The following is a 15,676-nucleotide window of genomic DNA, read 5'->3' on the forward strand; positions in this document are numbered from 1 at the left end:
AATAAGTAACAGGACATCTGTGGTAAATCATATAGATTCAGGAAACGGGAACTATAACATCAATATGTAACTGACTCCAACCTACCCAGTCAGTGTACTTAGTTAACAACGTCAATCGTAGAAGTGCTTCTGAGGCGGGGAGAGTCTGATAATGCACCTCCTTTATAGCACACCACTTGGAACCTGGTGCCCTGCATCTCCTATCAGTTAAAAACACCCACTGAAAGACTCACCGGTAATAGCACCTTCTCTCGTCTTTCCCCTTACATTTAAGACTGCTTGAGAGACACATAAGGGGTGACATATGAGAAGTTGGTGACATAGGCTCTTTATATCACCTATCTTTCCTCAGATCTGTTAGGCCACCAAGAAACAATTCTTCCACCTCAGCCATTTCCTTGAAGGTCTCTTTTCATTCCCAGCCTCGGGTTTCATGAGGAAGTAGGTTAAGTCCTAATTCGCAGGTTGACTGTCTTGGTGGGGAGAGAAACACACAGAAAACAAGCTTGGAGAGAGGAAAGCCAGGAGAAAGAGGGAGGGAAGGAGGGAGGTGGGAGGGAGGGAGGGAGGGAGGGAGGGAGGGAGGGAGGGAGGGACAGAGTACATACTCTAGCGATGGTTCTCAATCGGTTGCTCTATCAGAGTAACATGGGTAGCTTATCTACAAACCCCAACATTTCAAACCCCTACCCCCAGAATATGATAGCTTTGTCCAGTGTGGAACACGGGTGCTGGTGTTTCTGAAAACATGTACAAGTGTTTCCCACAGATGTCTAGAGTTCAGGACAAACCCCCTGACTCTTCGAAAGACGCAAAGGGGTGTCTAAGGAATGACATCTACCCTTAAGGCTTTGAGAAGTCTGGTTTGGAAGAAGGCTCTGAGTATTTCACGCTGTGGAACTCCACACACACTCTAAGAGACACCAAGGCATGGGGGCAAGATATTAAAAGAAAGACCACGTGGTTGCACTGATAGTCAATCTCCTTTTCTTCTCCCTCTCTCTCCTTCTAGAACTCTCTCTCCTAAGAACCGGCTGTGTGGATTTCTTCTCAGGATCTTCCCTGCTCTTCCAAATATTGACATGTCTTGAATTCATCAGGTACAATCACATCACACGTCCACCTAAAACCTTTCAAAGGCTCCCGAAAGCTAGTTAGACAGAGGCCCAAATTCCAGGCTCTTTGTTACCATCCTGAAGTCTCCCAGCTCCAGCTGGGTACCTTCCTCATGCCTCTCATCTGTCCCCAACAGCACTGTCCTAGGCTTTTGTTGTTCAAACACCATGGTCAGTTTGCTTCTGGGAAATTCTAGCCCACATGGGAACCTCTCTGGAGCTTTCCCTGATGTCCCTATATAGAATAATACTCAACTGAAACCATTCTTTCAATATATAGTGAGCACCTTTACTAGAAAACCGGAAATCAAAGTGAGTAAAAAAATCCAAAATCCAGTAGGATGTTAGAAATGGAAATGCTATGCTTTATCTCACATCAAGTGATGAGCTGCAATTAAAATACAAGTCCACTAAAGTATCGTATAAGATCGTCTTCAAACTCTGTGTGTTCTTCAACTTCCAGTCTCTATAATAAACGCCCTAGGTAGTCAACTTAAAAGAAAAATTTGTGAGGTTTTAGTCCGTGATCAGTAGGCCCTGTGACTTCGGACCTGTGTTAGCATACGATATCATGGCAGGAACATCTGAAATAGTTAAAATGTTCACCTCATGACCAAGGGGCACAGGAGCAAAAGGAAGAGACAAGAGTGCCATATTTTCCTCTTCAAAGGCATGGCCCTAATCACATAACGATGCCCTACTGGGATCCACCTTTGGAAGACTCTCACTACTTCCCAACAGAGCTTCCCTGAGCATTAAGCCTCCAAAATATGGTTTTTAAGATTCAGATCCAGCAGCGTACAAGATGCAAAGAATATGAATAAATGCTTATGTTAAGATTTGGGACTCTTTTACTAGATCACGCACTATATATGTGCGAATATTTCAGAGTCGGGAGAAAAATAATCCAAAACTTGTAAATACTTCTGACTCTGATGCCCAAATCTGTATCAGATAGTCAATTCCATAACATGAAACTCTCTGAGAACTTTTTCTATAATTACTCCTTATTTTCTCTGCCAGAGAGAAAGTTCAGGAAGGACGGAGTTCTGCATTATTTCCTGTGTCCACACTGATGTGGATACTTCGTGGATGTACGTATACAGGTATGACAGGCAGCATGGGAAGAGCCTGAGCACCAAAATGAGTAGCACACATGTAATTTGCTTTTAACATGTACATGCTGCCAAGTGGGAGACACTGGAGCATCGAGAAACCCTAGCGCAGTCTGTTACTAATAGCAACAAATGGCGGGATTTGAACTTCACAACTATCAAGGTGTAAAAACTGCCGGGACTGAATGATTCAGGTCTAAGAATGGAAATCATGACTCTAGAGTCCAGTCACAAGACATCATTTTAGTCACCAGACATAATTAGAAAGTTAAATATTTTGAATAAAAGCGGTTTATGTGAGGAAACTTAAAAAATGTGATTTTGGGCTGTTAGGCGCCTTGATACAGTGGAAACGACTGTTTTTAACGATGGCAAGAGAGCCGCTTGTAAACACAGTCTTGCAGAAACTATGTGAAAAGGAAAACCTGCCTGGGTCTGAGTCTCGTCCAATCAGAAAAGGGCATTGAGACCCTGTCACCTCATGTGGCCACCCTGTCACCTCAGGTGGTCTTCTCTAGAAGACAAGAGACTCATTGTATAAAAGGGTGTGTCTTTATTTTATTTACATGTCATTATTTTTACATATTCATTTTTATATTTATGTATATATCATTAAAACTGTCCATGTACCTTTATTTAAAAAGTTTCAGTTAATGACCTTAATACTCTTGCGCCCTTCACTGAAAATTGTGAGTAATTTTTTGCCACGGTGCAAAAATCTCATTAGTGAACTCTCATGCATTCTGTTTCGTAGGTTGTCATGAGCATTGAATGCTTATGAAAGAATTGGATAGCTGTGCATACATTGTTTTGGGGCGACAATACCTAGCCATGTAGAATGCTCTATCTTCAAGTGCATGACCCTTTTGTCTCAGCTTATATTTTATTCTCATCCATGAACTGATGTCTGCATCGTATTTTTTTTTTCAAAATTAATTCTCTTCTGGAAAAGTTGCTCCAAATTCATTAAATGACATATGGGACTTAAATTTTAAAAATACCACTTATTGTACAGATTAGTCTAGGTCCCGTGCTCGGTGTTGTGGAAGATACAAATATGCAGAATCGTCTTTTCCTGTTTTAATGTCACATTCATTGGTGTTGTGCCTATTTGTGTGTCTGTCGCATCCTCCGGAAGTGGAGTTACAGACAGTTGTGAGCTGCCATGTGGGTGCTGGATCCTCTGGGAGGGCAGTCAGTACTCTTAGACCTTGAGCCATCTCTTTAGGTCCAGAACCATCATTCTTAAAGCTGCTTGACAACAGGGGAATACTGGGCTAGACTTGGCTGTTGTTAAAGAGAGTTAGATCTGCTTAGAAATCATGGACGGTGGGTGAGCTCTCACCCGAACTTAGTCAGAAGTAACTCAGAGGCAAGCTGTGCTTACTAATAGGTTGACTGTAAGTGTTAATGGTGTAATGCATAAAATATTTAACTTAGTGTGTAGGGCAGAAGAGGCATTCACAGAAATTAGGCTTCCGTCTTCTCCAGACATGTAACATTTAGTCTAATGTGTTTGCCCTTTGGTTTTTTTTGTTTTTGTTTTTGTTTTTTGGTACCTGAAGTACAAAAATAGAACTCTGAAATTGCCTTTGACATACAAAATCTCCTATCATTAATGTTTAATGCTTCGTTTTAAATGTTAAGTTTGGATAAATAAAAGATGTGCTTCACTCCCAGCTTTATACTCGCAATTAAATCCACTCTGGTCCTAAGCAGGTTGGAGTCCTGGCTGCCTCTCTCCCCTTACATCACCCTAAAGTGGTTCTAAGCATCAACAGTGTGCCCCAAAGGCCAACCCCGAAAAAGAAGCAGCAAAGAGATGACACAACTTCCAACTTTAACTTCCAACTTGTCAGGCATTGGTACTTATGAACCTGGTTTGCTAGGTACCAAAGATGCTTTCCTATTTTTTGAATAGTAAGAGTCGAAAAGAATTCTGGAGATAAAGCCTGGAATGGAAATGGAAAAGGAACATGTCGAGAACAGAGAGACTTTTGAACAGTGATTTCCAAATCTCCACACCTACCTCACAGAATCAGGTGTCCTGTGGAAAGACTCTGTAGGTGAGGTAATTAGGAAATGCTACACTTTGTAGTTCAGCTTAGGAATTGCCAACAAAGGTCAATTAGGGCTGGGAGGAATCATCTGCTAATCCCAGGAGCATGATGGCAGCCCTGTTTAATGCTGTTAAACGCATGTTTCCTAACTTGCCTGAATGTCAAATTCTTGGTGTGTATATCTGGGGGAAGTAATAAGCAGCTCGTGGAATTAGCATGAAATGGTGTATTACTCATGCTTGCTTCCCTTCTTTGCTGCCCAAATGTATTCTTGTTGGTTTTCTTTCTATAACTTTTCCTCCAGTTGTTCCTTTTGACTGGAGCCATGTGAGAAACCTTCCTTGTTTTGTCTTGTGGATATAGAAAATTCAGGGTTTGTTTGCTGCTCTAAAGATGAGAGTTTGCAAAAGGAAACAAAACAAAACAACAACAAAAAAAAAACCACTGAGCACAAAATCTAATGGTCTGGAGAAAAAAGCAGAACAGGCTTAGCCAAGCTCCTCCATTCTCCGGAGGCCCACATCACTCTATGGCTGAAACGAAAACCAGGAAGAACACTGAGGGCCCACCTCAGAGCAGTTGGCATTCTGACATAACTTTTCACTTTTCGAGGTTTTAAAAGGCAGAGATAGTATAGAACCATCTTGCAAACAAATGTCCCCAAAAGGAGACTTATCATCTACTCATTCCTTTTGGTTAGAAAAGTGTAAAGTAACTCAATGGTCTTTATGATGACCTATTCTGGAAACCATGTTTCACAGTAAACACAATGTGCAACAAAGTGCCAAGGTTTTGGCTCAGAGGGGCGAGCCTGACTAGTGAGCACAGGTGCCTGGGTGGGGTCCTCACCACGGAGACGCAAAACCCTCCAGAGAGAACAGTGCTCAATAATAGGTAGACAGAGCCTTTCGGAGACCAAACACACATTTCTTTCTTTAATTACAAAGAACTTTTGTCTTAAAATTTTGTGTGTGTATTAGGATAACCGTAAGTATTACATTTCTTTATACCAAGACTGATAACCTTCCCAACCAGCAGTGCCACTTAGGTACATATGCAAAGTATGTATGTGTGTGTGTGTGTGTGTGAGTGTTTGTGTTTGTATGTGTATATGTGTGTATATGTGTGTGAGTGTATGTGTGTGTATATATATGTGTGTGTGTGTATGAGTGAGTGTGTGAATGTGTGTATGTGTGTGTTTGTGTGTGTGTGTGTATATGTGTGTATATGTGTGTGAGTGTATGTGTGTTTGTGTGTGTGTATGTGTGTTGCATGTTTGTGTGAGTGTGTGTATATGTGTGTATATGTGTGTGTGAGTGTATGTGTGTTTGTGTGTGTATGTGTGTGTATGTGTGTTGCATGTTTGTGTGAGTGTGTGTGTTTGTGTGTGTATGTGTGGGTGTGTATGTGTGTGTATATATGTGTGTGTGAGTGTGTGTGTTTGTGTGTGTGTGTGTGTGTATGTGTGTTGCATGTGTGCATGCCTACAAAGTATTATGGCTAGCAAAATTTTAGAAAACAATAGGACAATGCTACCCCACTAGAGAGAGAAGATAATCATTATACCAAATGTTGTTCGCAAACAAAATGAGTTGTCTGTGTCTCTTGCAAAATACATGAACTCTCAAAGGGAGTCTGGCCTGCTTCTCACCCTTTTCCTGAAACAGTACCTTCGATTTGCCAGACACTTTGGTCTGAGGGCATTCTAAAGGAAATTCTTCTGTTTACAATTTTAAGTTTCAAACCTGCTTGAAGTAAAAATGCCTGTGTTTACCTCATTTTATGGAGAGTCTGGCCTTTATCCAAATTATTTTAGTGTTTCAGGGCATTTTTTTCCTCCTGGGTCTGCTCTTATTTCCATCTGTGTTGAAAATATGAAGCATTTAAAAGTTGTTTTACTCTATAGCCTCCTATGGGATCTGCCACAGGCTGAGGGGAAGCATTAAGTATTCTTGGGTTTACTGGGCTGAAGATACACATATTTAAGTATATATTTGTTTAAAAAAGAAATATATTTTATTCAAATATACTATATACTATATATTTAAATTTATATATATTTATACATATTTTAATAGATAATTTATACTATATATAAATTTTATATACATATAAATTTAAATATATATTTAAATAGGGGGGAAAGCCAAAGAAACCAACTACCCTGTTTTATCTCAAATCCATGATGCATAAATTCCCTCTCTCTCTCTCTCTCTCTCCCTCTCTTTCTCTGTGTGTGTATGTGTATGTGTGTGTGAGTGTGTGTATGTATGTGTATGTGTGAGTGTATGTGTATGTGTGTGTATGTGTGTGTATGGGTGTGTGTGTGTGTGTGTGTGTGTGTGTACCTTCCATCTACCTTGAACTCCTGTGGCTAACACACACGGTATTTTTAATTCAACAGATTCAAAATGGGACTTGCCACCTTCCCCTTAGAATTCATTTTGTGCTCCATGGTGTCAGACTATTAGATTCTCAAACTAGAAACCCCAAAGGTCTCCTTTGACTAGGCGAGCGCTGCCTACGTACACACTCAGCATGTTCTATGATGCACATCCAATGCACCCCTCCACCCCATCCCCACTGAGCCGCCCACACCAATTTCCAATTATACTCTCGGGCCAGCCACCTGACTGCTTTCATTGCTTACTTCTCCACACTGTCGCTTGCATTCCTTCTAAAGCCACCCTGCCAGAACATACATTTGATCACCAGGCAACCTGCTCCAGTATACCAACGACTCTTAAATGGCATACGCCAGCCATTGTAGCAAAAGCCTTTCACGAATTATCTACTTTTCTCTTCAATCTGAAGAGATGGGTAGAGTGATGGCCTTAGAGATGGGAAATCGAAGCATATGAAGTTCCTGCCATGTGTTTATCGTTGCTGAGGTGACATCCATGCAACGCACGTGCTCTTAATGTAAACCATTGTAAACCTTCTTCCGTCTCCCTCAAACGATTCATCCTCGTTCTCTAGCAGGGGAATCAGAGCGAGGAAATGCGATTCTGGGATTTGTACATCAAGGGTCAAAAGCTTGGGGAGAAAAGCCCAAGGGCTCTCAGCAGCTGCTGCTTTACCTCTAAATCATAGCACCTTTTAAGATCCATACAATGTGAATGAAATCTATTGATTTCAAGCGAGAAAAAAATGTATTCAATAAATGGGAGAGCACAGTTTGCAATACTCCGTCCTGTAGATTACGGAGTGGCATGCCCAAGTATCGTTTCAGATAATCACCATTCACTACTCATTACCAATGTCTCGACCTCTTTCCGAGTCTCAGCCACGAGAATCTCTTGAGGAACATGAGGTGAGAAATGGCAGAGCGACTTAGACGGCAGATATGGCCGTGGGTTAATAAGTATAAAGGGCCGTCTCTCTGAGGGGTCGTGTGACTTCTAAGAAGAAATAGCAACTGAAATTTTAATAACAGATTGTCCTGACATAGTTTGATAAATATTTTATTGTTATTCCAGGAAAAGCTTTTAAAGGAAGACCTAAGCCAGCAATAACAGGGAAGGGGGTGTCTCCTTCTCCGAGATGGTGGGGATATCAGCTCTGCCCTGAAGAGGAGGCTGGATCCCACAGCCAAAGTCTCTGAGAAGATCATGTCTCACCCAGAGAGCCGGAATCCTCAGTGGCGTCCCCTTTCCTTGTTTAACAACAGAAACCACATGAAAATAACTCTGATGTGGTACTCTGATTGATCTGAGTAAATCGAAGGCATTTAGCTTATGCAGGCCCCGACGCTGGGTTTCTGAGTAAGGATTATTTATGCGAGTCCCAATAGGGAAGAGGGACTTGCTGGAAGGAGGCGTGGCTCCTTCAGGAAGAAACTGAGCGTCCAACCACCGTCAAGATGGAGTTCAGCTTCAAACTGCTGGGGCTCAGACCTCCTCCGCCACCAAAATCCACTTCTGAGGAGAGGTTGATGCAAATATTCAGCAACATTGTTGTATTTGAATGAAACTGGAGAAGCTGCAACGTCCCAAAGTGAACTGGGCCACTTGGCATTATGTTTGTCTTTGGCCACTTAACCAGTGCATTTCAACTGCCTTTCTCACAGTGACTACGGTTTATCAGAACGTATATATGTGGGTAACTGATGCTTACATTTTCCCTCTGGATGACTGGCTCTTACGTCATCCAAGAAATGGCTATGCGGCGTGATCACTGGCGGCCAATTACTCGGCGCGATAAGAAAACAGTATTTACCAACTTTTCAAATAATATCACTGAAAGTCTGTCGTCCTGTTGAAAGGCGTGCAAGCCGATATTGGGGACCGCGTCTACAACTGAAAACAATATAGACATATCTGCTTTAAGAGCCGCTTTCTGGAACACATTAGTATGCCTGAAACTCGTCAAAAGCATAGGTGCTTTGTTAGTTACACAAGCAAGTACAGTGTAGCTGTATTTGCTCATTCCTCCAAAGCTGTAGATAGAAGAAAAAAAAAAAGAATTGCCCTTCACCGTTGTGAAGCCTCAGAGAAGGCTGCTCCAGTGTGCTGTTTCTCTTTTCTTAAATGGCCTTTAAATAAACATATGAGTCAGTTAAGAAAGGCATTTGCTGAATTAAAGTGATAATTCTGCCAGGATGTCAGTATAGTTAATTGTGGGTGGTTGAAGTTTTAAAGGAGGCTAAATTGGGGGGTGCTAGTTTGTTTGTTTATTTATTTATTGCTCACTTCCCCACTGTAGTCAGAGAACCTTCTGATTGATCTTCAAATTGCTCCTGGTCATAGAATAACATTACCTAGGAGATTTTGTGCCAAACTCTACAACAGTGCCATAACCAAAGTGGGGATGTAGGTTTATGTATGAATCCAGACTGCCTCCCCCTACTGCTAACCCCCCTCCACACACACACACACACACACACACACACACACACACACACACACACACACACACGCTAACTTCCTCTTATAGTTCTTTTATTCCTTCCACTTCCCTAGGGTTTTTATTCGTAGTATCATACTGTTCTGATTTATTTAAGCCTGTTCAATGTCCAAGTCAGCATGATCTCAGTGAGTGCTTTGTACCTGGCACACTACCATGTCAAAGAACACAGACTACACTGCCTTCAAAATCTCTTTCAAAACCCCTACCTACCTAAGCTGACAGAGCTGACGGAAACTGATCAATTGCCTAGCAAACTTGCTTGTGGGTGGCCTTGGCGTGTAGGATGTATCATAAACATCGAATCCACTCAGGAGAGCTACCGGGGTCCCACGTACCGAAGACACCACTATCCAGCTCAGAGCAGCCTAGCAACTGACCTACTGAGTTTCAGACGGAAACTGATCCAGAGTGCAACTGGGGGTGGGGGGTGGGGCTCAAAAAATGGGAGCAGTTGCACAGCACGAAGCGTCTAAAAGTTCAGTACAGCAAAGAAAGAGCAAAAACTTCTCCCCGAGAAGCAGATCTTAATTAATTAATTAATTAATTAATTAAAATCAATTAACTAAAATACTTCAGTTACGTTTGTATAGCTGTAATGTAAAGACAGTATGAACAAATACTGTTTTGAAAGGTGCACGAAGGACTGATAACTAATGCCTGTAATCTCATATTAAGATATCAGAGCACACAGTAGAATTTTTTGACCCCTGCATTCTAATAGGAGGACACAAGCATCAGACCAAATAACCCTTATGTTATTACACAGTGCATATTGTAATAGTTTTGAAAGATCCATATAGCTCTTTAATATTATCAACTCCGTTTACCTTCTGCCATCCCGTAATAATAGTTTTGTCATTAACTACATGCACCTTTTTCAACCACTGTGCTGAGCACAAAAACATCGAACACCACATTTCCCGAAGCCTAAATAAAATAGCAGTGCAGTCTTCAAAAGACGGTGACCATGGCGTGTTAATCTGCGCCCGCCCCCCCCCCCCCCCAATTCCTAAACTTCAAAGAAAACACTGATTTCCTTGTAGTCAGTGCATCATCGGGGTTAATATACCGCATGCTTCCCAGTCTGGAACGCTCAAGTCCAGAACGGGAGCGACAAATAGGGAGGGCTGCATGCTGCAGAGGAAGTGGACTGCAGAGGAAGCCAGCAGCCAGGAAGAATTCAGGCTACTTTGACCTACCGGCTTTATCCATGGCTCAGAAGTGGCGAGGCGAGTCCGGGCAGCTGGCAGCCCGGAAGCCCGGGCTCTTCTGGCTAACAGAGCACCCTGCCCTTCTGCTGATTATCAGCCCTTGCTGGCACACAGAACACACTTCACGCACTGTCTGCAGGAGCCACCGCCAGGAAATTTATATCTCCAAGGATGACAAACAGCCATTAGCTCCATTACAGGCTGATTAAGAGAGTGAGCCTATCAAGTGGGTACTTGAGTCTCCCGGGGTTTCCACCTCTGTTCTAAGCAAAAGGGGGAAAGGAGGAAAGAAAGAAAATACTTGCAGTGTTGAATGTGCTGCACGTTTGGGGGTGGTGGGGAGGTGCACATGCTATGCAAAAACACACTGCTCTCCAAAAGATGCCAGAGCCAGCAGGAACAGACAGAGGCACACATAATTGAAAGGTAACAGTGAATTTCCATAAATACTACAGTAGAAAGGATCCTTTCTTGGGGGTTAGGATATAAACGAGCTTCAACTTTTATCACTAACAGAAAGACTGGTGACATTTCCATTTAAGTGTGTAAAGTGTTTTTTTGTTTTTGTTTGGGGGCAGGGAGAGGCAGATTGAATGCTGGAACGCGTTGCTGTTTGATTCTGATGGGTTTTTTATTATTATTATTAATTTCCATATCCCTGCTCAGAATTTTTATCCACCTGTCCTCACAACAGAACAGAAAGGAATTTCATTAATGCCACTAACGATAGGAAACAGTTGCCAATAGAGATCAGGGCTAAGATTCTGCTGTGTCAGTTTCTCTGCAGCCATCTGAGCTGTGGACACCTTAGGGTCAAAAGAGGGATGAAGACCTAAGACTCCACTGCACTGATTTTCTGTTATTTGGCTGTAGAAACAAGACCCCCAAAGACACTCAAAGCTGCTGAAGGCTTGAGGCCGTAGAGACCTGCAGAAGAAATCACTCTGTACCAGTCCATGTGGCTACGATCCGTAAGACCCTGGAGCCCAAGCAATTCTGCTTTCTGCATTTTGTCAGGTGTAGGAAAAAAAGATTTGCGCTGACCTCGCCTGACCTCTGGCGTGATAAATACGCACAGTAATGAGGATCCCTGGGATTTTTGTTCTGAAAATTTTTGTTCTGAAAAGTTTAAAAAGGAAATTTTAGAAAGTCCAGGAGCAGGTGATGGACCTGAGGTAGTAAAGTCCTTGTTCACTCCCAGGTCACCATAAAATCAAGCGCTGTGAGCTACACCTGCAACCCCAGGGCTTGGGAAACAAACATCCGGCAAAGTTCAAGGTCACCAAGGTACCCAGCAAGAAAACAACCACCAAAATCTATGGTTTTATTGTCTCCTGTGGTTGTTAAATCATAAAATGGGGTTGTTTATTAGGCTTCTATTTCACTGGAACTCCTAATGACAGACCACTTACAGATTCTTTAGTCCTCCGTTGCAACCCAGTTAAATCACCCGTGTTTCTACTGTACGTTCAGACATCTCTATAGATCCTAGGTTCTTTCACAGAATAAGCCAAATTCTGTGCCTGCGCAGGTCACCATTAACTCTGAAATAGTTTGTTTGAGGAAGAGTTGCGCTTCTCAGCAGTTCTGCCTTCACTTTCCACTGCTCTGACCTGCCAGTCTCCCAAAGCATCCCAGAGGATGAAGCAAAAGAGAGGCAGCGTAGGAAGACTTCTAGAAATAACGACACTACCATTGGGGGCTCTTAATAAGCAAGGCACTACTTACAAGCTGCACTCGGGATCCAGCATCCCACTTCCCTGTAGCAGCCACTGGCCCACCAGGGACCTTTTATCCCCATTATTTTAATTTTATCACATGATTTCAAAGACATATCACTCCGTGAATTAAAAAATATATCTTTAAATATATACGTACATATATATGTATATATATATACATATATGTATATATGTACACACACATATACACTTTTAAAAAAAGTGTGGCTCCCATAAAACTAAAATCACTGTAGCCTCCACACTTCATCAGTTTGCCCTGATTAAGTTGTGACAGCCACTGAGACATAGTGTCATCAGCACAAAATCTAGGGCAAACTAACTATTTTTGAGGAAAAAGAAACAGAAGAATTAACAGAGAAATAAGAAGAGAAAGCACATCCTTAAGCCTGAGGTCTTGTCAAGATGTAGCTGGAGGCACCATCTGGTAAAAGTCCTTGTGGCCCAACACAGATACCATTGCATGATCTTTGTTCAAGCTTCAAAATTTAAGTCTCAGTTACTTTTCTTGCTGTACCTCCAAATGACAAAAGCGCTATGTTCTGAATGTTTGCCTTGTTGGTTACCTGAAACACACTTTAAAATACAGATCAGGTTCCTTAGACGACCCAGTAAATCCTCCTTGGTGTGATTCATCTAAGAGCAGCGGGCCCTTGTGTGCCATTTTTTTTTTCCGGAGCTGGGGACCGAACCCAGGGCCTTGAGCTTGCTAGGCAAGCGCTCTACCACTGAGCTAAATCCCCAACCCCCGAGTGTGCCATTTTAAAATGTGGAAAATCTTGTTTCTGTTTAAGCTCAAATGCATTTAGTGTCCCAACCCAATTTGAATACTATTTAAACATCTTCATTTCATGCAGAGTGAGCAAGCATGTTTTTTATCTACAGGAATTTTAATGTTATTGTTTGTATGAATGCACTCAGGGTATACTGAAGATAATCCACTTTTGTATAGTATATGCTTTTGTGTTGCCTTTCTAAATTGAAAGAAAAAAAGGTCTGGATTCATAAAAACAGTTGACACCCAAGCTTTTGGACTGGGGGAAGACTATGATCCTCCAAGACATTTTTGAAGCAAAATATGGTAGGTGATAATTTTCTTTAGGAATAGAGAGGTTGATTGGCTTGTTTTAGGCATATGACATCATGAAGATAAGCCATACTACACTTCCTAAGACTATATAGCTTAATATTTAGTTTATTGACTTAAGAACACTAAAAAAAAATAAAATAATAAATGAATGGCAAAACCATCCCTTTAACTTGTTTAGCTACAAGATCCCTTCAATAATATATTAATTATATATCTCTATATCTATCTAATCTACATCTAAGACACACACACACACACACACACACACACACACACACACACATGTCACTTTCTCTTGCCCTCCCTGCTAATCTCCAAAACCACTCCAGATGATGCAAGATGAGCAGCATGGGGAGACTTCTCGAAATAGTGAGACTATCAGTGAGTGCCTATCATGAAGCAGGCTCTGCATAGAGGCTGCAGGCAGGACCCAGGATCTCATCTCCCTGAACCACAATGACACACTGTTACCACAATGACATTTCCTTGCCCAGCACCAAAAGACCATGTAACAAGAAAGAGTTACAATCAGTGGCCCATTGGCCTCAACCCACAGGGAGAGGTCCTTTTTCCATTGACTTAAGTCAGGGGCATATCTGCTATGCTTAACCTGGGAGAGGACTGTGGGTATAAAATGCTCATTGGGAGCTGTAAGCTGTCTCAGAGATGCTGTTGGGGAAAGAACTGCACTGATCTGACTGAATATTCTCTATTGTGCTTCTAAATCAGAGTTTAGTCCTTGCCTTCATTAACTCTCCCATATGTACAGTTTCTGGTTTGCTTAGAACGGCTTGTTGAAGCAGGAGGTAATTTGGAGCACCTGAACCCACAACACCCTCCATGATACCCCACCTTCAGAAAGAGGACTACAACCCCCTCACCATCTGGTTTTCTTCTCTTTTATAAAGGTTGTTTGGAGACGGTTGTTTATAGGATCTTTGACAATATACAGAAAGGGGGGAAACATTTGCAAACTGTACAACTGACAAGGGGCTAACATCTAAAATACACAAGGAACCCAAGAAGTAGAGAAGCAAACTATCCCCGCCCAAAGAACCTGATTTCAGAGTGAGGCAAATATACGTGAATAAACAGACGTTTGTAAAACCAGACATGCTATGGCCAACGCATCTGTGAGTGAAAGGATCAACACTGCCAACCCTCAGAAAAATCCACATCAAAACCATGAGATGTCACCTCACTCCTGTTATAATCGCTGTTACCGAGAAAAGGCAAACATGTTGGCAAGAGACTAAAGGGAAAAGTGGGGCCCCTTACACACTTTTGATGGCAGTGTAAATTACTGCAGCTATGGAAAACAATGTAGAAGTTTAAAAAAAAAAAAGCTAACCAGAAATAGAACAGCCACAGGATCCAACAACCACACCACTGCCGGTGTATATAAAGACAATGAAATCCATATACTGAGGAGGCTTCTGCAAGCCCTTGTTTACCCAGGCAAGCATATTTGTAAGTATCTCAGATGTGAAATTAACCTGGGGTAGCCTCAGTGAGAGATAGTAAATACATGGCCAGGTATTAGCTATCCATTAGAAATAAAATATGGAATCTTGTTTGTGACAAGATGGACGTATCCAGAAGTGATCCAGGAACAAGAGACAAACATGCGTGATCTCATCTGCTTATAGAACCATGGATAACAACAACGAAACAGTGGTTGGAACATAGCAGAAAGAGGGGAAAGGGGCTAAGAGACAAGGCTCGCTAAAACAAGGAGAAGCCTCGATGTGCCAGTCACCAACTTGGGGAAGAAGGAGTTGACTCCATCCACCTCCTAGACCCATTCCATGATCAAGAGATCATTTGACCAAGGCAAAAAACTTAAGACAGGAACCTGAGGGCAAGAAGTGAAGCATAGACAAATGGAGGAACACGACGTACTGTCTTTCCACCTGTGGCTTGCCTACCTTACTTTCTTATATCAACTAAGGCCACAGCTCAGAGGAGGACAGGACCTTTTACCTCAACCACTAATCAAGGAAACACTCCACAGATATACCTGCAAAGCAATCTGACAGAGGCCATTCTTCAGTTGAGGCTCCCTCTTCCCAAGTGACATTAGTTTATGTCAAATTGACAAATGTATGCATTGAATTTTAGAGCATTTAATCCAAATTCACATTTCATAGTAACAAACAGAAAATATTTATGGCTTATGTTCGGTTCAGATAACAAAGGCCAGCAATATCCCAGGTTTTCAACAGTATCAATGTGAACATCTTTATTATATCTTTCTTTACAAAACTCTTTTAGTGAGGCTGGAGAGAGCTCAGTGGTTAAGAGAGCTGGATGTGCAATCATGAGAACTAGAGTTTGGATCCCAGTCCCCTCCGTAACCCAAGCTCAAGTGAAAAGCATGGACAACAGAGATGGCAGGGGCTTGCTGACTTTCCAGCTGAACTGAGGAAAATTGAGGC

At 42.0% G+C, this 15,676-nt stretch overlaps 1 protein-coding gene across 6 annotated transcripts in view; it reads right to left on the reverse strand.

The window, feature by feature from the left end:
• The window catches only part of Phactr2 (phosphatase and actin regulator 2), a 269,278-nt gene that overhangs the window by 173,603 nt on the left and 79,999 nt on the right, over nt 1-15,676 (reverse strand). For 2 of the 6 annotated variants that reach the window (NM_001437807.1, NM_001437804.1), the window contains 1 exon segment: nt 10,398-10,544. In NM_001437807.1, the coding sequence (NP_001424736.1) occupies nt 10,398-10,410 (13 nt within the window). In that variant the 5' untranslated portion in view covers nt 10,411-10,544. 6 annotated transcript variants of the gene reach the window in all.

The sequence above is a fragment of the Rattus norvegicus genome, chromosome 1 (assembly GCF_021556685.1).
Source record: "Rattus norvegicus strain SHRSP/BbbUtx chromosome 1, alternate assembly SHRSP_T2T, whole genome shotgun sequence".
Taxonomy (NCBI): Eukaryota; Metazoa; Chordata; class Mammalia; order Rodentia; family Muridae; genus Rattus; species Rattus norvegicus.